Source organism: Erinaceus europaeus, chromosome 16 (genome assembly GCF_950295315.1).
Source record: "Erinaceus europaeus chromosome 16, mEriEur2.1, whole genome shotgun sequence".
Lineage (NCBI taxonomy): Eukaryota > Metazoa > Chordata > Mammalia > Eulipotyphla > Erinaceidae > Erinaceus > Erinaceus europaeus.
The window spans coordinates 77,484,823-77,511,441 of record NC_080177.1 but is presented as its reverse complement, the minus strand read 5'-3'; the positions used below and the strand labels follow the sequence as shown (position 1 = coordinate 77,511,441).

The 26,619-nt window shown below is 47.0% G+C and overlaps 1 protein-coding gene across 5 annotated transcripts in view; it reads right to left on the bottom strand.

Annotated features, from left to right (window-relative positions):
* Positions 1–286: 286 nt before the first annotated feature.
* Positions 287–26,619, bottom strand: part of MIDEAS (mitotic deacetylase associated SANT domain protein) — a 91,756-nt gene continuing 65,423 nt past the window's right edge. For 3 of the 5 annotated variants that reach the window (XM_007521735.3, XM_060175501.1, XM_060175499.1), the window contains exons 5-13: positions 24,181–24,247; positions 23,567–23,709; positions 23,359–23,462; positions 22,946–23,021; positions 22,270–22,358; positions 16,550–16,699; positions 15,197–15,397; positions 4,282–4,478; positions 287–3,804 (exon numbers count right to left, since the gene is read on the bottom strand). In XM_007521735.3, coding sequence (XP_007521797.2) covers positions 3,615–3,804; positions 4,282–4,478; positions 15,197–15,397; positions 16,550–16,699; positions 22,270–22,358; positions 22,946–23,021; positions 23,359–23,462; positions 23,567–23,709; positions 24,181–24,247 — 1,217 coding nt within the window. In that variant the 3' untranslated portion in view covers positions 287–3,614. The remainder of the gene's footprint in view (positions 3,805–4,281; positions 4,479–15,196; positions 15,398–16,549; positions 16,700–22,269; positions 22,359–22,945; positions 23,022–23,358; positions 23,463–23,566; positions 23,710–24,180; positions 24,248–26,619) is intronic. The other 2 variants (XM_060175500.1, XM_060175502.1) reach the window with 2 other exon arrangements.

The following is a 26,619-nucleotide window of genomic DNA, read 5'->3' as shown; positions in this document are numbered from 1 at the left end:
GGCCGGCTGGGCACCCTGTTTTTCTGGGAGGCAAAGTTGAGACTTTCTTGTCTCAGTTTGTAAGAAAAGAAAAATAGGAAACGGCATATAGTTGACTCTGTCATCTTTGTAGCCGAGTTAACATTGCTGTGTGACTGACTTCCTGTCCTGGCACCGTGGATCTAGGGGCTGCAACAGAATCCTCCCGGGTCAGAGCCGGGCCATAAACCCCTGCAAACTGAACCAGGCCTAGTTATGTCGATTCCAGATGGTGCAGACCTTCCTCAAAGAACGGAGCACTCAGATCTGAATTTTCAGAACCTTATTTAATAAAAGGTTTAAAGATACAGAACATCCAAAAGTAAATAAGTTACATAGGTACATTACAATCACATCAGCAAGATTTTCTTTAGTGTATTAATTTTTTTATAAAAAGCACACAAAAAATAAAATTTTCAGTCTGGTCTATCACAACTGTACAGCAAAAGAGGTAATATATATATATGTATATATGTACATTACTTTAATATGTAACAGTCTTTTAAAAAAAGGATGCCACAGGCAGCAAACACACAAAAGGCAGTGTCTGATCGTTTTTTTCCAAAATAAAAGGAATATAATTATTTATATGCTATTAAAATATTTTTACAATAATTACAAATTGTCAAGGCTGTTCCTGTGCTGTCCCCTCCACCAAGGCCTTCAATTTAGAGACAAATGAGGAAATGGTGAAACAGCTGCAAATAGAGGCAAACATCCACACTGCAGAATATAGGGAGGATATACAATTGTTTTATAAAAATAGGCATACTTCCTGTAAGCCTAAAACACTAGGCTTGCCAGTCTGATAATAAATGCCATGAAGACAAGTGAGCCCCAGTGAAAACATATTTCAACAGTGGAGGCCTGTGTATTATGTTTTGTTCCTCCTTCAGCTTAACATCTGGCACATGAGAAGAAAGAGGTTAGGTCACTGAGGCAGTTAAATATAGGTAATCCCTTTAGACATAAGCAGCACAAGACCTCTGTGTCAGGGGTGGCGGGAAGGATGGGTATTGTACCTTAGTGGGGCAGGGGCGTGTGTGCTGAAGGCGCGGAGGATAGAAAGCACGGCCTCCTGGGGGTCGGTGGGTAGAGGCCTCAGAAATGGTCTGGAATGCAGGCACTAGGTTTTTTCCATGCCCTTGGCAGAGTGTAGATGGAGAGGAGATGTGAGGTGGTGTGGGGAGGACAGTATAAAGCTGGGGGTGTCTGTCATTTAACTTGTTAAAGTGATGAGCTCTGAATAAATGACACAGGGGAACAAAAAGCCAAGCAGATGAACCCAGCCTGTCTGCTGGGAGCAAAGCACCGTAAAGAATAAAGCTGAGCCCACCTCTGTGGCTGTGCCCACTCTCCGAGCAGGCTGCTGACCACAACTGCGTCTGCTCTCAGAACATTTTAACTTTCACAATGCATTCTAGGTAGAAATCCATCCATCGTCCTGTGCAAAGCCTTCTAGAGTATGCTAGCTGGTTGGGTTCATAGAGGTACCACCTTCATCTTCTTCATCTAAGTTAACCTGGCCCATGAGCTTAGAAAAGGTGAGACTCACTCCAGACAAAGGAGGGACCTGTTACCACCCGTGTGCAAACGAGCCTGACACCAAATTCAGTTTAAATAGGAAAAAATAAAATAAAATAAAAAGCAAAGCAAAACCCGGGGGTCGGGGGGAGTAGCACTTTGGGGCTAAGCTGTGAAGGCACTCATATTTTGCAAGCGAGAGCCTCAATTTGCTGCCCTGCTGCTTCTGGAGGGCATACTAGATTTCTGCAGTCTTGGGACATTGAGCTTGTTGAAGCAGATGGAGGAAACTAATTGGGAAGTGGCTCTAGGCGGCTGTCAAGAAGTCTGGGCGAGGAGTTTTGTTACTGTTAGGAGTGGGGCTCTTGTGGAACCACACGCTGCATAAACGAATGCTGGAGATACCTGACCGTGCATACTCCGGCAATAAGCTCCCTCCCCACTCCCAGCTACTGACATGATACCTTTTGGCTAGCTCAAAGGAATAGCAGAATGAATATTATCTTGCTCCTTCCTAACATGTTGGCTTGTCATATATTTGCATTCGCTTGAACTTCTCTTGCACGACCCAAAGTTGAATAACAAGATCAGAAAAGTAACTCAGCTCTTCTATGGGGCTGGCAAGTGAAAGGGTCTCCAAAACCTTCCAGCCCTCTTAGTGATTCCCCATCAAGTATGGCTTCTTCAAGTCATAAAAAAAAGACCAGATTCTGGCTTCCAGCCAGTCCTCTCAGACAATCTGAATGCATAGTCAGAGCAGAAGTAGTTAACAAGAACTGCCTCTGATCACCTCCATTCCTATTAGTCTCGCAGTGATACGGTCACTCCTAGTCGCCTAGAACTTCCAGAGCAAAGAGGTGAGCAGGACCTTAGGGCCTAGGGGATGGGTGGCAGTGGGGGCTGCCGATGCCAAGAAGATGCGTTGTTTTGGGGATAAATGCACTTGGGCCTCTGCAAAGCAGGAGGCCCCTGGTCCCTGAGAGGATGTTACAAATTAAATACTAAGAATAAATAAATAACTCCCAAATGACACAAGTCAAGGAATGAAGGCTCCTGTCCAGTGTGGCTAGGAGACCTCCCCCTCCCAGGGAAGGATCCAGAAATCTCCAGCATGCAGAACTGGGGGCTCAGCTGGACCAGGTAGGGTGGGCTTAGGCGGTGGCTGCTGAGAGCAGGACAGAGGCAGGCAGGGGACTCGCACCAAGAGGAAGCAGGCTGGGTCTGGACTGAGCTTCCTCAGCAGCCTCCAGGACCCAAAGGTATTTGGCCAAAAAAAGGTGGGAAGTGGCAAGTGCCAGGGCTTAGGAGAACTCCCGCGGGTGCCTAGCCCTCGGCTTACCCCCTCTACATCACCCCTTCCCTCCAGCAGGCTGGGAGCTTAGACAGGAAAAATGGCACCTTCCCCCAACATCTGAGAACACAGCCCAGCCCTGGCAGGGCTATCAGCAAGCAGCAAAGGGATAGGTACCTGTCTCCTGTCTCTCCCTCCCGGGAGGGAGGTGGCCTCTCTGAGGACAGGGTCACCGGAGCAGCTTGGGCCCACACAGCGTGTGCAGCAGACAGAAGACAGACGGCCCCACACTCCTTTCCAGGGAGTTCCTCTTGTTGGGGCTGGGGGCAAGGCTGTGCAGTCTCTGAGGTCCTCTGGGGAAGGGGGTAATGCTACAATGGGGGACAGCTTGTGCTTGGCTCGCCTAGGTGCCCCGGGAGAGGAGGGGGAGAGGGGAGACAGCAGAGACTGCAGGGCAGCAGAGGTCCCAGTGTGAGAGGCAGCAGTGGCAGTGGCTAGAGCCCCTCCAGAGGGGCAGCCCGAGTGAGCCGGGGCTCTCAAGGTTCCAAGAAAGCATGAGGACAGCTTCCAACAGACCAAATGCAAACAACAACTGGATCTTGCAGGTCTGGGCACGGCTCCTGGGGCCTTTATAAATAAAAGAGTCGTTCACTTTACTGTCTTGTTTGTTTTCCAGAGAAAAGTCCACTCAATCTCTCCTTGCGGTCTCTGGAGGGTCCAGGCTGCTTGCAGGCGCTTGGCCAGGCTGGTGCACGGAGGGCTGGAGTCCAGGGGGAAGGTGTCAGCCCCTCTCGCCAGCCCCACTCTCCTCCCGTAGGGCCTGATGGTGGGGGGAGGCACTGACTGCAGTGGCGGCGGCGGTGGCGGCTGCGGCGGCCTCTTTCTCTTTCTGCCGCAGGGCTGCCGCCTTCTTCTCCTGCTCTGCATGGCTCTTCATGTGGGCACTGCGGCTCTTCACTTTGTAAAACACCCTGCAGCCAAACAGGAGTGGGCTCAGGTGAGAGGTCATTCCTGCCTTCCCAAAGGCCAGGAGCTGGAGTGAGTGTGAGGGTGTGCAGTGCACAGAACCTCCCAGACACCACCAGACGACGAGAGAGCTTCCTTCTGGGATCAAACACAGGACCTCATCCTTGTTAAGTCCAGCATTTACTGCTAAGCCACCTCCTGGACCACTGTATTTATTTGTTTGTTTGCTTGAGTCAGAAAGACCAGGGCCCTGCTCTGCCATTTCACTCAGTGGCCCACCCCATCTTTGAACTAGCGGGTTGGGTTCTGAATCAATGTTATCACCCTTAAAGCTGCCAAGTGACATCACTGCCCTAGAAACCCTAGGAGCCAATCAGAAGACAAAGCTCAGATGTCCTCCCTCCCTTACCAATGTGAGTCAGAGTCCCTTCTGCCAGATTTCCATGGAGACAGAGCCTCCCCCCTCCCCCCACCACTCTTACCTGCCACATTTTTTACAAGGGAACGTGTTTTCCTGATTCTGGGTCTTATTAAACGTCTCTATTTTTTTCTTCTTCTCTGTAAAAGGCAGTGCCCTCCGAGACTTCCCTGGCCCTTCCCTTGGCTTCTCTGACACCTGGTTATCAGTGGACCCAGGGGCATTGGACTCGTGGCTTCGAAGGATGAGGATGTCGTTGGCCTGGAGAGAATCAAAGAAGGGGGGGAGTTGAAAAATAGGGGGTAGGGAGGATCCCAAATCCTGGCATCTTGGCAATGGAAGGCTCTTGCCAAATCACCCCCTTGAGCTTCTAATTTATATTCTTCAGTGACACAGCACTCTCACCCATCTTCGGCCATATCTATCTTTCTCTTTCTGCCTCCCTTTCTGTCTACCTCTCTCTCTCTCCACTGGCAACTATAGCACAGCCAGGCTGCTTGGGATTTCTCTCCCTAGGCCTGACAGGGGACCTTGGTGTCTCAGTCACTGATACATGTGGCTGTTTCCAATCATTTAGTCCATTCACACATTCATTCCACAAATGAGATTTCAGTCTGCACGATGTACAGGTGCTGGGGATACACTGGGCACAGAAGGGTGGCACACCCTCAGAGTGCAGAGTGGCAGGGCAGATACAGGCGGCCAGCTCATGACGACAGGTCACTTGGGAGAACATCAAGCGTGTGCCAGAGAGGAGAGGACAGCTGATGTGACACTGCACGGGCTATAGGAACCATGAGAACCCTGGGTGACTGGCGGAGTCCTAAGTAAGTGGACTAGGTCAACCCTTGCAGAAAAGTATTCACAGAGATAAACAGAACTCAGATGAATGTGTGCACAGCACATCCAAGTGGAGAAGGAGCAGAGTCAGGAGTCAGCAGGAAGCCAACAGATGCGCCCAGTGCTTGGAGGTGGAGGTAGGGCATATGCAGGCATCAGTGTAAAATACATACACAGAAGACTCTAACGGGGGGACAGGCAGCGAAGTCGCTGGTAGAGTACACATGTTACATTGTGCAAGGACCCAAGTTCAAGTCCTGGCTTCCCACCTGTGTGTGTGTGTGTGTGGGGGTGTATCACAAGAAGTGAAACAATGTTGTAGGTATCTCTCTCCCATTCTATCTCCCTCCTTCCCATCTCAATTTCTCTCTGTCTCTACCCAATCAATCCATCAATTAATAAAAATATTTTAACAAATGACACTCAGTGCTTTAACAGCTGGAAGAAAGTCTATGCTGGTCTGATAAAGAAGAAGCTAGCTACATGTGGTCTGGGAGGTGGCGCAGTGGTACAGCTTTGGACTCTCAAGCATGAGGTCCTGAGTTCAATCCCCGGCAGCACATGTGCCAGAGTGATGTCTGGTTCTTTCTCTCTCTTCCTATCTTCCTCATTTATAAATAAATAAAATCTTTAAAAAATATATAAAAAAAAAAAAAAAGAAGAAGAAACTACAAAAGCTGGAAAAGGGCAAGAGTGTCTCACTTCACGATGGCCTTTTGGTCACTATCGGGCCACCCTATCACCTAGAGCCATAGTCAAGGTATCCTAGGATTCCCCTGTAGATACAATGGCCTGGACCTCTAATAGATCCCTCCCTCCACCCTGACTGGTCACTTTTATCAGGAAAATCATCATAAGCCCTTCTGAGGGCTTTCCCAGGGCCTTGCCCTCACTATAAAAAAAAAAGTAGGAATGGTAAGGACTGCCCACCTTTCCAACTGGAGGCTGGGACATCCTACTCTGCCACTCAAGGATGACAGATCCTGAAATGAGAGCAGCCTAGAATGTTCCCAGCTGTGGTCATGGACTACGAGTTCAGACTGACAGGGACTTGAAGGTTATACAGGGTCCTGTGCTAAATATGAATACATGTGGGCTCTGGGTCAGACAGATGTGATAAAGTTAATTGTATTTGTATACTTTCTTTGATTGGGAGCTACTCTCTGCCCTAATCCAGCTTTCTAGTTTTTAATTCTTTTTTTTTAAATATTTCTTTTTTTAAGTATTTATTTTATTTTTGAGAAAGATGCAGAGAGAGAAAGACACAGAGAGGAACATAGAGCACTGTTCAGCTCTGGCTTATGGTGGTGTGGGGGACTGAACCTGGGACTTTGAAGACTCAGGCATGACAGTCTCTTTGCCTAACCACTATGCTATCTCCCACCGCCTGTAATCCGGCTTTCTAATTCTGTTCTCAACTCTGACACCATCTTCCAGATAATATTCTTAGTCCACCTCCATGTTAGCTATCAAAGGCTCAAACAAAAATTACTGGGAACATAATTAAAACAGACTTTAGCTTCTTTCCACACTAAAAGCCCTATTATCAACTGCTCTGTTCCTATTTTATGATTCCTTTTTTAAAATTTTTTTATTATTATCTTTATCAGATAGAAACAGACAGCAATCAACAGAGAAAGGGGGTGGCAGAGAGGAAGAGAGACAGAGAGACACCCACAACACTGCTTTACCATTTGCAAAGCTTTTCCCCTGCAGGTGGGGACCGGGGGCTCAAATCTGAGTCCTTGTGCACTCAACCAGGTGCGCCACCACCACCCGGCCCCTATGATTCCTGTTTATTAAACATCTTGCTCTGCTTTATATCTTACTGCCCGCCTTTCAGCCACCAAGTGGTAGATGCTACTATGATTCCATTCGGACTTCCCTGGGCACAAGACCTCACCAATGTGTCCCGGAACCTCACCTCTCCAGAGCCCTGCCCCTCTAGGGAAAAAAAAAAACAAAAAAACTGGTTGGGGAGTCGGGCTGTAGCGCAGCGGGTTAAGCGCAGGTGGCGCAAAGCACAAGGACCGGCATAAGGATCCCGGTTCGAACCCGGCTCCCCACCTGCAGGGGAGTCGCTTCACAGGCGGTGAAGCAGGTCTGCAGGTGTCTACCTTTTTCTCCCCCTCTCTGTCTTCCCCTCCTCTCTCCATTTGTTTCTGTCCTATACAACAACGAACAACATCAACAACAATAATAACCACAACAAGGGCAACAAAAGGGGGGGAAGGCCTTCAGGAGCAGTGGATTCACGGTGTAGGCACGAGGCCCAGCAATAACCCTGGAGGGGCGCAAAAAAAAAAAAAACACCTTTAAGGGCCAGGTGGTGATGCACCTGGATAAAAGCTCATATTATCATGTGCAAGGTCCCCGGTTTGAGGCCCTGGTTCTCACATGCACGGAGAAAGCTTTATGATGGTGAAACAGGGCTGCAGGTGTCTCTCTATCTCTTTCCCTCTATCCCCCCCTCCTCTCAATTTCTCTCTGTCTCTATCCAATAATAAATAAATAATATATATTAAAAAAACCACTTAAAAAAAATAAGAGGGATCAACTAGGAATACCAAAGGAGACCACCTGGATCGAAACAAGACAGGACTAGAATGACCACAGGAACCCAGTAAATCACCCGTGAGTACAAACACGCGTGGCTGGTGACAGAGAGGAGAGAGGGGCCTAAGGAAAGATTAAGTGACTGCTAACAGTTCAACAGTTTATCAGTGGAGACACCACCTCCAGTCTGCTCCACCAACAAGGGGACAGCTGAAGGGAGGAAAGGACTCCCCAGAGACTCACCAAGTGCAACTCTGACTCTCCATTGCTACTGCCCTCAGAATCTGGAGCAGCAACAGGGAGGGACACCAGGGGACAGAGATCTAACCAGGAAACTCAGGAGAAGACCTATACCTCGGTGGCATAGCTGAGGGGCTGTGAAAGTCTCTTTGCATAACCACTGGATTATCTCTGCCACACCCTGCTTTATCTCTTGGTCAGGAGTCAGTGATTAAGCTAAGAAGCCTATTGATAGTTTAAAAGCCCTCAGGCTCCCATAGCCTACAGGGAAGAAAAAAAAAAAGAGGCTTTTACACCACTGAGCTCCAACTCAGGGAGTGAAAAAACTGTTAACTTCCACCACGGTAAAACCCTTAATTAAATTACTTGGACACAAGTCAATCCAGGCAATAGTGATCAATAATTTGAAAAGTACTGATAAAGGGAACTCATAACATAATATATAAAATGGTTAAAATAACAAGAAAAAATACTGGAGACTCGAACCAGGACAAGAGTCCAGCTAAAAGTCCTCCAGAGGGTGAAGCACAAAACAACGAGTTCAACATCCAAACATTAGCTAAGGAAATAATAACAGGAGTGAGTAAAGAATTTGAAAAAATTGTAATCAGAAATGCAGGAACAACAAATGAGAATATGGAAGAAAATTCTAATTATCTCATGGTTATTAGAGAGCTGAAAGCTGAAATCGCTGAGCTAAGAAGGCAACTAGCTGAACAAGCTAAAACAGTATTAGAGCAGGACAACAAAATAGATGAACTCCAGAAAGCAGTAGAGGGCAGAGAGAATAGAATCTATGAGGCTGAAGACAGAATTAGCAAGATTGAGGATGAAATAGAGACAACTAAAAAAGAAGTAAGAGATCTCAAAAAGAGATTAAGAGATGCTGAAAACAACAACAGAGTCCTATGGGATGACTTCAAAAGAAACAATATACGCGTTATTGGCTTACCAGAGGAAGAAAGAGAAGGAGAGGAAGAAAGCATTCTCCAGGCCATAATAGCTGAAAATTTCTCTAGTCTAGACAACACCAAAGACATAAAGATTCAAGAAGCCCAGAGGGTCCCAAACAGAATTAACCCAGACCTAAAGACACCAAGACATGCCGTACTTAGAATGGAAAGGAATAAGGATAAAGAAAGGATCCTCAAGGCTGCAAGAGAAAAACAAAGAGTCACCTACAAAGGAAAACCCATAAGATTAGCAGCAGACTTCTCCGTACAAACACTACAGGCCAGAAGAGAATGGCAAGATATCTATCGAGTGCTCAATGAGAAAGGCTTTCAGCCAAGAATACTATATCCTGCTAGACTGTCATTCAGACTAGATGGAAGCATCAAAACCTTCTCAGACAAGCAACAGTTGAAGGAAGCAACCATCACTAAGCCTGCCCTGAAAGAAGTTCTGAAAGGTCTCCTATAAACAACCAGACCATCACAAATAGGACATATATCAAAACACTCTAAAACTCTACAAGAATGGCGTTAAAATATCTTCAATCTTTGATATCAATAAATGTCAACGGCCTGAATTCACCTATTAAAAGACACAGAGTAGGAAGATGGATCAGAAAACACAACCCAATAATATGTTGTCTACAGGAAACTCACCTAACTCAACAAGACAAACACAGACTTAAAGTGAAAGGATGGAAAACTATCATACAAGCCAATGGCCCACAAAAAAGGGCAGGAACAGCTATTCTCATATCTGACATGATAGACTTGAAAATAGATAAGATTAAAAAAGATAGGAATGGACACTACTTAATGCTCAGAGGATCAGTCAATCAAGAGGACTTAACAATTATTAACATCTATGCACCCAATGAGAAGCCATCTAAATACATCAAACTTCTACTGAAAGAGCTACAGCAATATATTAACAGTAACACAATCATAGTAGGGGACTTCAACACCCCACTCTCTCAACTTGACAGATCATCCAGGCAGAAAATCAGTAAAGACATAAGGGAGCTAAATGAAGAGATAGATAAACTAGAACTATTGGACGTTTTCAGAGTCATTCATCCCAAGAAACTGGAATACACATTTTACTCAAATCCACATGGGTCATTTTCAAGGATAGACCATATGTTAGGCCACAAAGACAGCATCAGCCAATTCAAGAGCACTGAAATCATCCCAAGCATCTTCTCAGACCACAGTGGAATTAAACTAACACTTAACAATCAACAAAAGATTAGTAACAGTCCCAAAATGTGGAAGCTCAACAGTACACTTCTTTTTTTTTTTTTAATATTTTATTTTATTTATTTATTCCCTTTTGTTGCCCTTGTTGTTTTATTGTTGTAGTTATTATTGTTGTTGTCGTTGTTGTTGGATAGGACAGAGAGAAATGGAGAGAGGAGGGGAAGACAGAGAGGAGGAGAGAAAGATAGACACCTGCAGACCTGCTTCACCGCCTGTGAAGCGACTCCCCTGCAGGTGGGGAGCCGGGGTTCGAACCGGGATCCTTATGCCAGTCCTTGTGCTTTGCGCCACCTGCGCTTAACCCGCTGCACTACAGCCCGACTCCCAACAGTACACTTCTTAACAACTTCTGGGTCAAAGAGGAAATCAAGGAAGAAATCACAATGCTTCGAGAGTTCAATGAAAATGAAGACACAAAGCTATCAAAATATTTGGGACACAGCTAAAGCAGTCCTAAGAGGGAAGTTCATAGCTATACAAGCACACATTAGGAAACAAGAAAAGGCACAAATAAACAGCCTGATTGCACACCTTAAAGACCTAGAAGAAGAACAACAAAGGAATCCTAAAGCAACCAGAAGGACAGAAATCACTAAAGTTAGGGCAGAAATCAAGAACATTGAGAATAGGAAAACCATACAAAAGATCAATGAAAGTAAATGTTGGTTCTTCGAAAGAGTAAACAAAATTGACAAACCTTTAGCCAGACTCACAAAACAAAAAAGGGAGAAGACCCAAATAAATCGGATAGTAAATGAAAGAGGAGAAATCACAACAGACACTGCAGAAATTCAACATATCATGCGAGGCTTCTATGAACAACTATATGCCACCAAGCTAGAGAACCTGAAAGAAATGAATGATTTCCTAGATACCTATCAACTTCCAAAACTAAGTAAAGAGGAAGTGGATAACATGAACAGGCCCATCACAGCTAATGAAATTGAAACAGTTATCAAAAATCTCCCCAAAAATAAAAAGTCCTGGACCAGATGGTTTTACAAATGAATTCTACAAAACCTTCCAAGAAGAACTAATACCTCTACTTTTAAAAGTCTTCCAGAAAATTGAAGACACTGGAATACTCCCTGCCAGCTTCTATGAAGCCAACATCACCCTGATACCAAAAGCAGACAGGGACACAACCAAAAAAGAAAACTACAGACCAATATCTCTGATGAACATAGATGCGAAAATATTGAACAAAATTCTAGCCAACCGGATACAGCAGTATATCAAACAGATTGTTCATCATGACCAAGTGGGGTTTATCCCAGGCATGCAAGGTTGGTTTAATATACGTAAATCAATCAATGTGATCCACCACATCAACAAAAGCAAGACCAAAAACCACATGGTCATATCAATAGATGCAGAGAAAGCCTTTGACAAAATACAACATCCCTTTATGATCAAAACACTACAAAAAATGGGAATAGATGGAAAATTCCTGAAGATAGTGGAGTCTATATATAGCAAACATACAGCCAACATCATACTCAATGGTGAAAAACTGGAAGCATTTCCCCTCAGATCAGGTACTAGACAAGGCTGCCCACTATCACCATTACTATTCAACATAGTGTTGGAAGTTCTTACCATAGCAATCAGGCAGGAGCAAGGAATTAAAGGGATACAGATTGGAAGAGAAGAAGTCAAACTGTCCTTATTTGCAGATGACATGATAGTATACATGGAAAAACCTAAGGAATCCAGCAATTATCTTTTGGAAATCATCAGGCAATACAGTAAGGTGTCAGGCTATAAAATTAACATTCAAAAGTCAGTGGCATTCCTCTATGCAAACACTAAGTTAGAAGAAATTGAAATCCAGAAATCAGTTCCTTTTTCTATAGCAACAAAAACTATAAAATATCTAGGAATAAACCTAACCAAAGAAGTGAAAGACTTGTATACTGAAAATTATGAGTCACTACTCAAAGAAATTGAAAAAGACACAAAGAAGTGGAAAGATATTCCATGTTCATGGGTTGGAAGAATTAACATCATCAAGATGAATATATTACCCAGAGCCATCTACAAATTTAATGCTATCCCCATCAAGATCCCAAGCACATTTTTTAGGAGAATAGAACAAATGCTACAAATGTTTATCTGGAACCAGAAAAGACCTAGAATTGCCAAAACAATCTTGAGAAAAAAGAACAGAACCGGAGGCATCACACTACCAGATCTCAAACTGTATTATAGGGCCATTGTCATCAAAACTGCTTGGTACTGGAACATGAACAGACACACTGACCAGTGGAATAGAATTGAGAGCCCAGAAATGAGGCCCCACACCTATGGACATCTAATCTTTGACAAAGGGGCCCAGACTATTACATGGGGAATGCAGAGTCTCTTCAACAAATGGTGTTGGAAACAATGGGTTGAAACATGCAGAAGAATGAAGCTGAATCACTGTATTTCACCAAATACAAAAGTAAATTCCAAGTGGATCAAGGACTTGGATGTTAGACGACAAACTATAAAATACTTAGAGGAAAATATTGGCAGAACTTTTTTCCACATAAATTTTAAAGACATTTTCAATGAAACGAATCCAATTACAAGGAAGACTAAGGCAAGTATAAACCTATGGGACTACATCAAATTTAAAAGCTTCTTCACAGCAAAACAAACCACTACCCAAATCAAGAGACCCCTCACAGAATGGGAGAAGATCTTTACATGCCATACATCAGATAAGAGTTTAATAACCAACATATATAAAGAGCTTGCCAGACTCAACAACAAGACAACAAATAACCCCATCCAAAAATGGGGGGAGGACTTGGACAGAATATACACCACAGAAGAGATCCAAAAGGCCGAGAAACACATGAAAAAATGCTCCAAGTCTCTGATTGTCAGAGAAATGCAAATCAAGATAACAATGAGATATCACTTCACTCCTGTGAGAATGTCATACATCAGAAAAGGTAACAGCAGCAAATGCTGGAGAGGGTGTGGGGTCAAAGAAACCCTCCTGCACTGCTGGTGGGAATGTCAATGGGTCCAACCTCTGTGGAGAACAGTCTGGAGAACTCTCAGAAGGCTAGAAATGGACCTACCCTATGACCCTGCAATTCCCCTCCTGGGGATATATCCTAAGGAACCCAACACATCCATCCAAAAAGATCTGTGTACACATATGTTCTTGGCAGCACAATTTGTAATAGCCAAAACCTGGAAGCAACCCAGGTGTCCAACAACAGATGAGTGGCTGAGCAAGTTGTGGTCTCTATACACAATGGAATACTACTCAGCTGTAAAAAATGGTGACTTCACCGTTTTCAGCCGATCTTGGATGGACCTTGAAAAAATCATGTTGAGTGAAATAAGTCAGAAACAGAAGGATGAATATGGGGTGATCTCACTCTCAGGCCGAAGTTGAAAAACAAGATTAGAAAAGAAAACACAAATCGAACCTGAAATGGAATTGGAGTATTACACCAAAGTAAAAGACTCTGGGGTGGGTGGGTGGGTGGGTGGGGAGAATACAGGTCCATGAAAGATGATGAATGACATAGTGGGGGTTGTATTGTTAAATGGGAATCTGGGGAATGTTATGCATGTACAAACTATTGTATTTACTGTTGAATGTAAAACATTAATTCCCCAATAAAGAAATAAATTATTTAAAAAAAAAAGAATGAGAAAATTGGACGTGGGAGGCCACTCAGCAGTGGCACTGTACATATGTAAATCCCTCACTTCATTATCTGATGCTACTCTCTGTGTATGTGTACATATTCATTTAATATAATTAAAGTATTGTGGTCCGGGAGGTGATGCAGTGATAAAGCTCTGGTCTCTCAAGCATGAGGTCCCAAGTTCAATCCCCGGCAGCACATGTGCCAGAGTGATGTATTGTTCTTTCTCTCTCCTCCTATCTTTCTCATAAATAAATAAAATCTTTAAAAAAAAAAAAAAGACTAATAGATTCTGCTGGGGGAACTCTCCCTGATTAAGAACCGCCCTGGCTGGCATGTCTTGTTTCCTAGCTGTGAGGTAGGTCCGAGCACTGCACTAGGAGTCTGAGGGCCTGAGGCGGGGCCTCTGGTAAGTTGCACAGCACGTCTAAAGCTGGTTTCCTGCACCTGCAACGCAGGGCATTAAGCTGAGGAGCTAGTGAGGTGACAAGGATGTGAAAGCACTTTATTCCCTGTACCAGAGGGCATGGCTTAAAAAAAAAAAATGTTTATTTGATTTTAATATTTATTATTTTTATTGCCACAAGGGTTATTGCTGGGGCTTGGTACTGACACTACAAATCCACTGCCCCCACCAGATATTTCTCCATTTTGTTTTATTTTTCCATTCTGTTTTGATAGCACAGAAAGAAATTTAGAAAAAAGGCAGTGACAGGGAGAAAGACAGACACCTGCAGACATGTTTTGCTGCTTATAAAGCTTCCTGTCACCACTGCTTGGCCCTTTAATATATCTATTTTCTTTTTTCTTTCTTTTCTTCTTTTTTTTTTTTTTTTTTACCAGGGCACTGCTCAGCTCTGGCTTATGGCAGTGTGGGGGATTGAACCTAGGACTTGAGAGCCTCAGGCATGAGAGTCTCTTTGCATCACCATTATGCTGTACCCCCACCCTTTTTTCCTTCTTTTTTTTTAAATATTATTTTTTAAAATTTCATATGAGACAGAAAGCGTCACATGAAACAGAGGAGCCAGAGCAGCACTACAGTACATGTGGGGCCAGGGACTGAATCAGGAGCCGGTGTGCAAGTTCTGTGCTCTACCAGCCATTTCCGTGGCCGGAGACGGGACACAACTGTATTCCCCAAAGTCTCAACTCATTGTCAGACATTCTTGTCAGGGATGAAGCTTTCTTAGGGGGACGCCCTGCCCTCTGGGCTCTCACATGTTTCCGATACAGAAACAGGATAGTGAAGAAGTAAATGGCTGGAGCCAGGCTGTCTCACCTTGTCTCACTTTCCTTCTCTATAAAGGGGAGAGTAACAGTACCTGACACACAGGGTGACAGAGGAGGAGATGGGTGTGTGGTGCGCTTCCTGCTCTGATGAAGATGATCGTTGCCATGTTCCTGCTCTGTCCGCCCCCGAGGGCCCTCTCCAGCCCTCCTCCTGCTCTGGGCTCCCGGACACACTTACCGACTCATTGGCCTGTAGTGTCTGCGCGGCTCTGACAACCGCTGCCCGCCGGCTTCCTTCTCTCCCCTCTTCCTGCTCCCCCTTTTCTTGGTTCTCTGGCACCTCTTCCTCTCCCTCCTTTACTTCCCTCTTGGGCTCCAGCCTCTCTTCACTTGGGGACTCTCTTCTGGGAGGAGGCACCCTTGGAAACTTCTGGGAAGTCTATGAGGGGACAAGAACGAGAGCAGTGGCCTAGAGCTCAGTCAGACTGCAGGGGCAGGCTGCTTCTGGCCCTGCTCGTCCTGCCTGGAGCCTCCAGAGCTGTGACTACACTGCACCCCCCACCCCACCCTCTGTTGCTTGCTGGCCTGGGGAAGGAGAGAGGGTCTCAGACGCCGAAAATCCTCGGGGTGAGTTTGAGCACTTAAACCTAGCCAAGAGCGGCATGGCAGTATGCTGGTCCCTCACCAGCTTGGAGCGGTGTCTCTGCCAGCGTGGCCTGAAGGAGCTGAGCAGCATCCCAGGGATCCACTTAGAAACTCTCGCTGTCCTCTACTCCCTCCCCTCCCGCCTAGAAAATGGGGACTAACCTCCCCCCCTCATCTCAGGGCAGCACGTCACCAAGAGTGGATTTTTCACCCCCTCAAGAAGATGCCAGGTGGATACGTGGACAGAGAATTTAATGATATTCTCTTTGTCAGTTATATTATTATTATTCTTTTTTTAAATTCTGAGCTGTCAAGGACAAAGTCTTGCGTTGGTGTTATCTTTATCCTTCTCTTGATTTAAAGAGAGGTCAGGCCTCAGTCTTACTTGGATGGCAAGTAACAGTGTCTAGTTAGAATTTAACACTCTTTGATGTTCCTATTTTTACCAGGACCATCTCCGGCAAACAAGACTGGCTTCTATTAATGAACATGATTTTTTTTTTTTTTTAAAAAAGAAAGCAACTTCTTTTCTGAGTAAAAAAAAAAAAAAAAAAAGTGAGTTGATTAATGAAAACATCCAGCACAGGCACAAGTGATAAGTGGACATGACACTAGTGATGACGTGTGACAGGAGGCAGGTGGAGCAGAGAAGGACTAACTAAAGTCTGGGGAGCAGAGGTGGAGGGGCTAGTAAGCTGGCCTGCTGCAAATACTGGGGCAACCTTCCCCACCGCCCTGCAATAACACAGTGTATTATTACAAGGACCTGGTGACACAGAGAAAACAAAAGGACCTGCCAGGGTAGAGGACATCAGCTGCCAGGGGGCTGTCAGGGACACTGCCTTCCCCTCAAGACTCCTGGAGAGCTTGGCCTCCGTCTCCCCACTCATCCCCTGGCCCCAACACAGCCCAAAGACCCAGGAGTTGAGGCCGGGAAGAGAGTCACCTTAATATCCACTTCAACCTCTTCCTGGGCCAACTTGTCATCACTGGTATCCACATCCCCAAAGGTTAGTGTGCCATTGCGGCCAATTTTCACCTGCTTCTTGTAGGTGTAGTAGAACTCCACGCACTGGGCCACCGTCTTGGTCTGAATCTGGTGTGAGGTCAAAAGTGAGGTCAGAATTGCTGGTTGAACTCAGCTGCCTGAGGGTATTCCAGTCAGTCTAGTCCCTGCACCTCCCCCTTTTAGTCTCAAGGCCCAAACTGTGGTAAACCTAGGAAATACAGGTATTTCTGCAGTGAATACTCTCTGCGCCATATACTGACCATCATTCATCAATAGCTTCAGCATTACTAGAAAAAGAAGGAGGAGGAGGAGGAGGCAGCTAAAAAAAAAAAAAAAAAAAAAAAAAAGACTGGCATATGAATTCATACCGGAGAGTATCACCGCATCTACTGAAGTTTCTTGAGTGTGGCAGCGGCACTGTGGTTTTGTGAGAGAATTATCCTTTTTCAGTACAACTTGCTTTTGTGTATGTGTGCTGGTATGATTTCACTACTCGCAGGACAATCTTTCTCTTTTAATAATAATAATAAAAACTTTGCATCTTTATTATTTATTTGATAAAAGACAGCCAGAAATTGAGAGGAAGAGACAAACAGAGAGACACCTGCAGCACTGCTCCACCATTTGTGAAGCTTTCCCCCTGCAGGTGGGGGCTGGGGGGTTTGAACCTGGGTCCTCGTGCACTGTAACATGCACAATCAGGTGCGCCACCACCTGGCTGCCAGGCCAATCTTGCTTTTCTTTCACTCTCCTCCTTTTTAAGTAGATAAAGAAATAACAGCCCTACTCTACCACCCATGGAGCTTCTCCCATGTGGTGCAAGGGCTCAAACCCAGGGCTTGGCACAATATATGCTCTCTCATGTGAATTATCCTTCAACCCCTACAACTTGCTTTTAATCATTAGCTAAGAGAGCAAGAGTGAGAGCAAGATGTGTGTGTGTGTGTGTATACATTTATATATACATACATATATATATGTGTGTGTATATACATTTACATATACATACATATATGTGTGTGTATATATGTATATACACATGTTTACATAGGGACAAAAAGCAAATGTGAGAAATATTAACAACTGGTAAATCTAAGCGAGGACCATATGCCTGGTGATGGTGCAAGTCTCTCAATGTAGCTGTAGGCTTGAAGCTTTTCAGGATAAAACACAAATGGGAGGAGTCTGGATACCATCCACATTCAGAGCCCACTTAAGACTCCCTTCTTTCATCAACCATACAAGGTCATTTGTCTTTGGATGGCAGTGAGTGACAAGTGAGGACAGAAACATGTCAGAATGCCCTATGTCACAGTGGAATTGTGAAGCTAACAAGAATGACGTGGCTGAGGGGCCAGGCGGTAGCACGCTGGCTTGAGTGTACACGTTACAAGAAAGGCTTGGAGAGGAAGAAGGTTAAAACAGTGCTCCTCTCTCTGCCACCAGATGGAGGTATGACCTTAGCAAGTACCTTTTGTGTATTGTGTGAGACTAGGTGAACTGTGAGATCCTACCCGCCCCCCAGCCACCCCCAACCTCACCATGACACGTACACTTCAGCTGGAACCTTGCGTTTTTTCCTGCTATTCCTCAAATGACTCTAGATTTCTAAATCCCCCCCCCTCCCAAAATACTCAGCCACCCAGCTAAGTGGTACTGGTGGGAGCTGGGAAGTCCTACCCCCAGGACCCAAGGGGTCCAGTGAGGAGGAAAGAAACTAGCTTTGTCTAGGAATAGCCAAGTCACATTTTTATTAATAAGATTTAAGATTCTCGGGCAGTGGCACAGTGGGATTGAGTGCACATGGTGCGATGTGCAAGGACCGGCCTAAGAATACGATTCTGTGTGCAGGGCTGGGGAGATAGCATAGTGGTTATGCAAAAAGACTTTCATGACTGAAGCACCAAAGGTTCCAGCAGCACCATAAGTCAGAGTTGAGCAGTGCTCTAGTAAAATAAAATAACTAATAAATAAAAAATGAATTCTACGTGCATTCTCACTTTCAGTTCTCTCTGATCATCTGTTGACTGACTGACTAGGGGTCTGTCCTTTTCATTAAGACATCTGAGGTGCCTCAGTGAATTTCACAGGCATGTGCTTCCCAGGAGTGGGAATCAAGGAGTGGGGTGTTCAGGAAAAGAAAATGAACAGAAAACTATTTTATTTGGGGCCAGGGAGGCAGTACAGCGGCAGTACACAAGACGTGCACACAAGAAATTCCAAGTTCCAGCACCAACAGTCAAGAGCTGAGCAGTGCCCCAGTTGCAAAACAAAAAAGTTTCTTTTTTCTTTTTTTTAAATATTTATTTCCTTTTATTGCCCTTGTTTTATTGCTGTAGCTATTATTGTTGTTACTGATGTCATCGCTGTTGGATAGGACAGAGAGGGGGAGAGAAAGACGCCTGCAGACCTGCTTCACCGCCTGTAAAGAGACCCCCCTGCAAGTGGCGAGCCGGGGGCTCGAGCCGGGATCCTCACACCGGTCCTGGTGCTTTGTGCCACCTGTGCTTAACGCACTGCACTACTGCCCAGCTCCCTCTTTCTTCTTTTTTAAGATTTATTTTATTGACTACATACTAGAGGGAGTTTCACATGAGGCAGAGAGGGGGAGAAAATGAAACCAGAGTACACTCTGGCACATGCAGTGCTAGGGATTGAACTGGGAACCTAAGTCCAACACTCTATGAGCTGAGTCACTTCTCTAGACACACAGGCTTCTTAAAGAATGGACTATAACTAGACACCAGCCTGCCCTTCCAGCATGTGCCCTGGAGAAGGCATCATGGTGCTTGCTGTGGTCACCGGAGTAGGCTCTGCTCAACCTGCACTCCCTGGAGCAAAGTCTGTGTTCTTGGAGCCTTTGCCCAGAGAGCCACAAAACTCATTCTCCCAAGGATCGGTTTTCTTGAGAAGGGCTAAAAAGCTACAAGTCCCTGGATTAGCAAAGCATGCACTCTACCCTCCCAAAAGAACATAGAAGATAAAGGGAAATTAGGCCTCTAGTGAGCCCACTGAGCCCCAGAGCAGACAGGAAGTGGGCAAAGGTACCCAGGTCAGTTACATGGGCACTTGCTGGCTCTCCATTCCCTCACCTTAGGGTGACCTCTCAGCCCCCTATGACTTGTGGCTTTTGTCTAGGCCATACCACTCCTAATACACCCGGTCCCCTCTAAATGGTGGCTTTCAATGTCCCCCAGTCTGGTGAGGGAGGCTTCACCGCTGCCTGAGGCCTCCTCTTATACTCCCTCAGGCAAGCCAGTATTTGAAGTCTGACACACCACTAGCTCTGGTGGCCCGCCAGGCCACATCCTCAATATAGTCACACTACCCTAAGTTGATGAAAGGGGCCCAGAACCAAAAAGGCCTGCTTGTTTGCTTGCTTGTTTACTGGAACCGTGCGTGATTTCATTGCTCTGGGCCATCTGTCTTTTCATTTGGAAATCTGTGTAATGAGTGAGACAGATACTACAGAACTGAAGCTTCTCCCGTTGCCACTGCACTTACACCATGTGGTGCCAGAACTAAAGGCTGGGTCACGTACACGGCAATATGGACACTCTGCTCAATGAGCTCTCCCCAGCCCAGGATTCGTTTTTGTTTGTTTTGTTTCCCTCTGTGCTCTGATTAGAGAACTGATTCTGGGTTACTTAGCGGTACTGCCATAACTTCTCTCTTTTTAAAAATTTTTTTATATTTATTTATTTTTTATTATTGTTGTGGTTACTGATGTCATCGCCGTTAGATAGGACAGAGAGAAATGGAGAGAGGAGGGGAAGACAGAGAGGGGGAGAGAAAGACAGACACCTGTAGACCTGCTTCACCGCTTGTGAAGCGACTCCGCTGCAGGTGGGGAGCTGGGGACTCAAACCGGGATCCTAACACCGGCCCTTGCATTTTGCGCCATGTGCGCTTAACCTGCTGTACTATCGCCCGACTCTCTATAACTTCTCTTCTTTAAAAAAATGTGATTTTGGGAGTCAGGCGGTAGCTCAGCAGGTTAAGTGCACGTGGTGCAAAGCGCAAGGACCGGCATAAGGATCCTGGTTTGAGCCCCCGGCTCCCCACCTGCAGGGGAGTCACTTCACAGGTGGTTAAGCAGGTCTGCAGGTGTCTGTTTTTCTCTCCCCTTCTCTGTCTACCCCTCCTCTCTCCATTTCTCTCTGTCCTATCTAACAATGACAACATCATCAACAACAATAACTACAACAACAATGAAAAACAAGGGCAACAAGAGGGAAAATAAATATAAAAAAATTAAAATAAATAAATAAATGAATGTGATTTTGGGGGTCAGGCAGTAGCACAGTGGGTTAAGCGTAGGTGGCGCCAAGAGCAAAGACCATAAGGATCCCAGTTCAAACCCCCAGCTCCCCACCTGCAGGGGGGTCACTTCATGAGTGGTGAAGCAGGTCTGGAGATGTCTATCTTTCTCTCCCCCTCTTTCTCCCCTCCTCTCTCCATGTCTCTCTGTCCTATCCAAAAATGACATCAATGACAACAATAATAACCACAACGATAAAAAAAAACAAGGGCAAAAAAAAAAAAAAAAAGGGAAAAAATAGCCTCCAGGAGCAGTGGATTCATGGTGCAGGCACCGAGCCCCAGCAATAACCCTGGAGGCAAAAAAAAAAAGTGATTTTCTTTCTTTTTTTTTTTTTTTGCCACCAGTGTTATCGATGGGGTTCAGAGCTTGTATGGTAAGTCCACTGCTTCTGGTGGCAGCTGCTTCCATTTATTTATTATGATAGAGGCAGAAAGAAAGGGAGGGGCGGCAGAAGAAAAGAGAGGCTTCACTGCTTGCTAAGCTCCCCCTGCAGGTGGGGACCAGGGCCTTGAACCCAGGTCCTCATACATGGTAACTTGTGTGCTTTACTGTTTGCACCACTGCCCAGCCCTAAAAAACATAAAATTATTTTATTATTATTATTATTATTTTTCCCCTCTAGGGTTATTGCTGGTTATTGCTGTAGCCTCGTTGTGGTCATTATTATTACCATTGTTGATATTGTTTGTTGTTGGATAGGACAGAGAGAAATGGAGAGAGGAGGGGAAGATAGAGAGGTGGAGAGAAAGACAGACACCTGCAGACCTGCTTCACCGCCTGTGAAGTGACTCCCCTGCAGGTGGGGACCGGAGTCGGGATCCTTACTCCGGTTCCTGCGCTTTGCGCCACCTGCACTTAACCCACTGCGCCACCGCCCGACCCCCCAGTTTTTAATTTTTAATATTTATTTAGAGACAGAGAAGTTGGGAGGGAAGGGAAGATAGAGAAAGAGACATGGAAACACCTGCAGCACTGCTTCACACTAGTGAAGCTTTCCCCCTGCAGGTGGGGACCAGGGGCTTGAACCTGCACCCTTGTGCACTATAATGTGTGTGCTTAACCAGGCCCCAAACATTTTTTTAATTTACTGTTCACTAGAGCACTGCTTAGCTCTGCCTTATGCTGGTACCAGGTATAAAATATGGGACCTGGGAGCTTCAAGCATGAATGTCTTTTGTGGAAACCACTATGCTGTCTCCGTAGCTTGACCTAACTGCTCTTAAGAGGTCTTGTTAGCAAATTACAGCTGCCTCCCCATTCCAGCAGGGGGAGCCAGAAATCACGCAGGGAATTCCTGCCCCCCTCACTTGCCCCTGAAACAGACTCAGCTCACCAGCTTCTGCACCAGGAAGAAATCCTTCTTATAGATGGCCATGCCTTTGTTGAAGAGCTTCCTCTCAGACATCTTCCACTGATCTGAGCCTGCGGGGCAAGGGGGGAATCAGGGTGGTGAGGTGGAGCGGACTACGGGCACTGGGGGGTGGAGGTCGGGGGAGCTGTTCCAGTGTGTGACATCACCCACCCATGTCTCTGCTGTGTTTAGAGCTGACTACACATCTTGTTTCTGCTCTTACCAAGCAGGAGACACCCTCCTCACGTGTGGAAAAGAGACCTATCGTCAGAAGACGCACTGGTAAGGACTATGCAAGAGGAAGCAGCCGGCAGACTCAGCAGGGACCCACACAGGGCTGCTGTGATGACTCCACAGGCTCACAATGCCCAGATGGGGTGGGGCACCTCAGGAACCGTCCAAATTCCAGTTGCCTGATGCCAGCGTGGATGGCGCCAGCAGGACCGACCAGCAGTGTCCTACGGTTCCTCTTACTGGGATGGGTTCCCACCTGCTCACACCCTTCTCCCCGTCTTCTGTAGTGCACAGGAAGCTACTCCAGTTTAGGTGTCAATTCTGTCACTCTGGCTCTTGTCTGCTTGTCTCTCCACCTCCCAGTGCCTTCCCCTACCCAGTGTGACTCGGTGCCCCTGGAGGCCAGGCCCACCGCCAGACTCACCTGTGTAGTGATATGTTGCCAGTGGGTGGTTATGAGGCCGCAGCGGCTTCTTCAGTAGCAGCTTATTCAGCGTTTCCTGAGGGAAGCGAAAGATCGGTCAGGACATACAGGGTGGGCTGCTCAGGAGTGAAGCCATGGGGTGCCTGGAGAGGGAACACACGGCCCCCAAGGTAGGCAGTTACAGGCACAATTCCAACTATCAGGGACTGAGATGGGTGGGAGAGCCCCACACAGCAAAATCTAGTGTTTGGAACTAGGGTTCCTTTGGGTTAAGTCTATGCACCTTGCAGTGTGGCCAGAGCTTCCCACATGCTTCTGATCAGCCTTCCAGCAGGCCCGGCTCCTGAACAGCAGGCTCCCACCCATGGCATCCTCCCAGGGGGTCCTCCCACCACTCGGGGGCGCTGTCTCACCAGGATGTCTCCCCTGGACTCATGTAGGCAGTGCAGAGCCAGCTCCTGGTTGGTGCCAGCTCCAGGGAAAATGCTGGAGCAGGCAGCTGTCAGTAGGTCTTCCACTGGGTTCACGGAGTGTGGGGAAAAGGAGAGGTCAGTCTCAGGCCTACCCTGTACCTTCCCTCCAGCCCGACGCGTCCCTTGCTGGCTCGGGCCCCTCTCCCACCTTGCCTCTGCTTCTCCCGGCTGCCCTCCAGGTTCTCCCAGGGCTGCCACACCAAGTCGGCCTTGTGGGGGTCTGCAGCTGCGAGAGCACGGTCCCTCATTGATGGGATTTCTGCTTGAAACCGGGAGCCCACGTTGATCCGCCTGCGGGGGTGGGATGGGAAGGGAGTGAGTGGTCTCTCCGTGAGACTAAGAGCCCCCACTTTCTCCTGGAGTTAGAGGGTGGTGAGGAGAGCTGCAGGGGTAGCTGCGAGAGGCGAGAACAAGGCCCCCGGCGAGCTGTAAGGGGATCAGGACCGTGAAGGCAGCCTGACAAGTGACACCTGGTGTTTCCAGGCCCTGAGGAAGGCGAGAGGAAGCCCTGTTTACACTCTGCAGGCTCACAGGGCCTGATGGGACGTGGTACCTCAGAAGCCACCTAACTTCCAGGCACCTGATGCCCAGACAAGGAGTGTCCCTTGGACTGCTCTTCCAAAGAAGCAGGGTGCCAGCAGGTAAGCCCAGAGCTGTCTGCAGAAACCCAGAGAGGCCTCGAGAACCCTCCTCTTCCTCACAGGAAGCACCAGATCCCACCAACCACCCTCACAGCATGGGGCGAGGCAGGGCTGCACTTACGGCTCAATGCTCACTGGGGTGGCCTCCCCCATCACAGAGAGCACAGGGGGGGTGACTTCAGCACTATCTGTGGGACAAAGAACAGGTTAGTGAATGGAACCCTCTCTCCTTCAACAAATCCCTAAAAAAACCTCTGGGGGGGGGCAGCTCTGCATGCAAAAGAACCACAGAGGTAACACAGAGGTTCATGCCTAGAAGTCGGGCCTGGAGCCCTGGCTCTGCAGTGTTGCAACGGTGAGGGGAGCCGTGACTCTGCTAAGCATGTGGGTGCCTCCGTTTTCACACAGGCCCCAAGAGACGATTATTTCCAATTCCCCGGGGTTGGCATGATAGGTGGCTGAAGCCACGCACAGAGCCTGGCCCTCTGTAAGTGCTGGCAATCACTCTCACCACCACACCAATGCCACTCCTAAAGTCATGTCCCTGCTCCAGGAGCTCCCACGAAACGCAATCAACTCCACTATTTAACCCACAATTGCAATATGGTCTCACTCCTTCACCCCTTCCCCTGCCTCAACTTCCCCTGCATTAATAATCTCAACACACCACATGGTCAAGACTCACTCCCAAAACAAAAGTCTGCGGATTCGCCTCTGCAGCGTGCACCGAACCTGAGCTCCTCAGCCGAGTGCAAAGTGCAGCCCCTCCGCCCATGCAAGCCCCTCCATTCCGGAAGAGGCTCTGGGCCTAGCCCCCACCCCCTGCACAATCCTACCTCCAGGCCTCTGCAGCAAGCACTTCCTCCGCAGAGCCGGAGCTCGCCCCTTCCCGCCCAGAGCTCTAGCCCCACCCTCTCCTGAATGCTTTCACCTCGGGCTAGAAGCCTCTGCAGACCTGAGTGCTTAGAGTCAGCTGCACTCACAGCCTGGAAACTTCTGCTTCCCAAGCTTCCAAGACAACCCCACCATGTCCCTGTACTCTCTGCCCACACAGGACGCAGGCGTTGTGCGGTTTCACCCGAGTGCTCTGTGGAGGACAGGTGGTCTCTCGGCTACCAGTCTATTCGCTACACCGACCTCTTCCTGCACAATGTGGGTGGGGAGGGAAGTTTCAAATCTTCTAGAGGGCCTGCAGCTGGCCGGTCCAGGGAGAACTCTTTCCAGCCCACAGACAGAAGGGGGCACCAGGGAGTCGGGCTGTGGCGCAGTGGGTTAAGTGCAGGTGGCGCAAAGCGCAAGGACCAGCCTAAGGATCCCGGTTCCAGCCCCCAGCTCCCCACCTGCAGGGGAGTCGCTTCACAGGCAGTGAAGCAGGTCTGCAGGTGTCTGTCTTTCTCTTTTCCTCTCTGTCTCCCCTCCTCTCTCCATATTTCTCTGTCCTATCCAACAAAGACGACATCAACAACAATAATAACTACAGCAATAAAACAAGGTCAACAAAAGGGAATAAATTAAATAGTAAACAAAAAAAAAAGGAGGCACCAGAGAGCCATGGCATGGATGAGGTCAGAGGTTAACCTGGTGCTGCCTCTGGTTGTTCATGCCTGCAAAATCCTCCCCGCTAGCCTAAGGGGGCAGGATCATCCCTTTTTTCCTCAGGGAGAAATGGATGTGTGTGTGTGTGTGTGTGTGTGTGTGTGTGTGTGTGTGTTCTCTCAACATTTTTCATCAATTCACCACGGAGGCCACCCAAAATGTCTCCTCTTGGAGGTTCAAGTCCTATGGGATGTGTGATGGCAGTGGAGGAAGCTCAAGTACTGTGGTGTCTCAGATGAGTGTAAGGGGCTGGAAAGGGGCTCTGCTTTGTCTCTCTGGCTGAAAGGAAAAAGGGCTGAAGTGATGAAATCCTTCATTGGCAAGGTTCAGACTCTGAAAAATAATTAAAAAGCAGCAAACACAAAACACCTTTTTAAAAGAGTAAATGTGATGCACCAGACATGATGTTATGAGCTTTGTATGTGCTAGTGGGTCTGTCCTCATCATAATCCCTTGAGGAAGCTACTGGGTCAATCCATAGGAAATTGCTATTAGTGGACCCACAGCAATCAAATCTTGACAAATCCAACTAACATTCTCAGTTAAATACTGAAGAAACTGAGGCCCAAAGCATTTAAATGACTTGCATAAGTGGTGGATTTGGGGTTTGAACTACAGAATGGTTTCAGTCATGTGTGGAATATAGAGAACCGAACAAACGAATGTGGAGAAAAAATGTCAACTACAGTCTAAGACCGGGAGAACTGTTGTGGTTCTCTATGAGGGTTGTCAGGGTGGAGACAGACTTTGGTGATGGGAGCGGTGGAAAAAAAAAGTATACTGGGGGGGGGGGCGGGCAGTTAAGTGCACATAGTATGAAGCGCAAGGAACTGGGCAAGGATGCCAGTCTGAGTCCCCAGTCCCCACCTGCAGGGGAGTTGCTACACAAGCAGTGAAGCAGGTCTACAGGTATCTATATTTCTCGTCCCTCTCTATCCTCCTCTCCTCTCTCAATTTCTCTCTG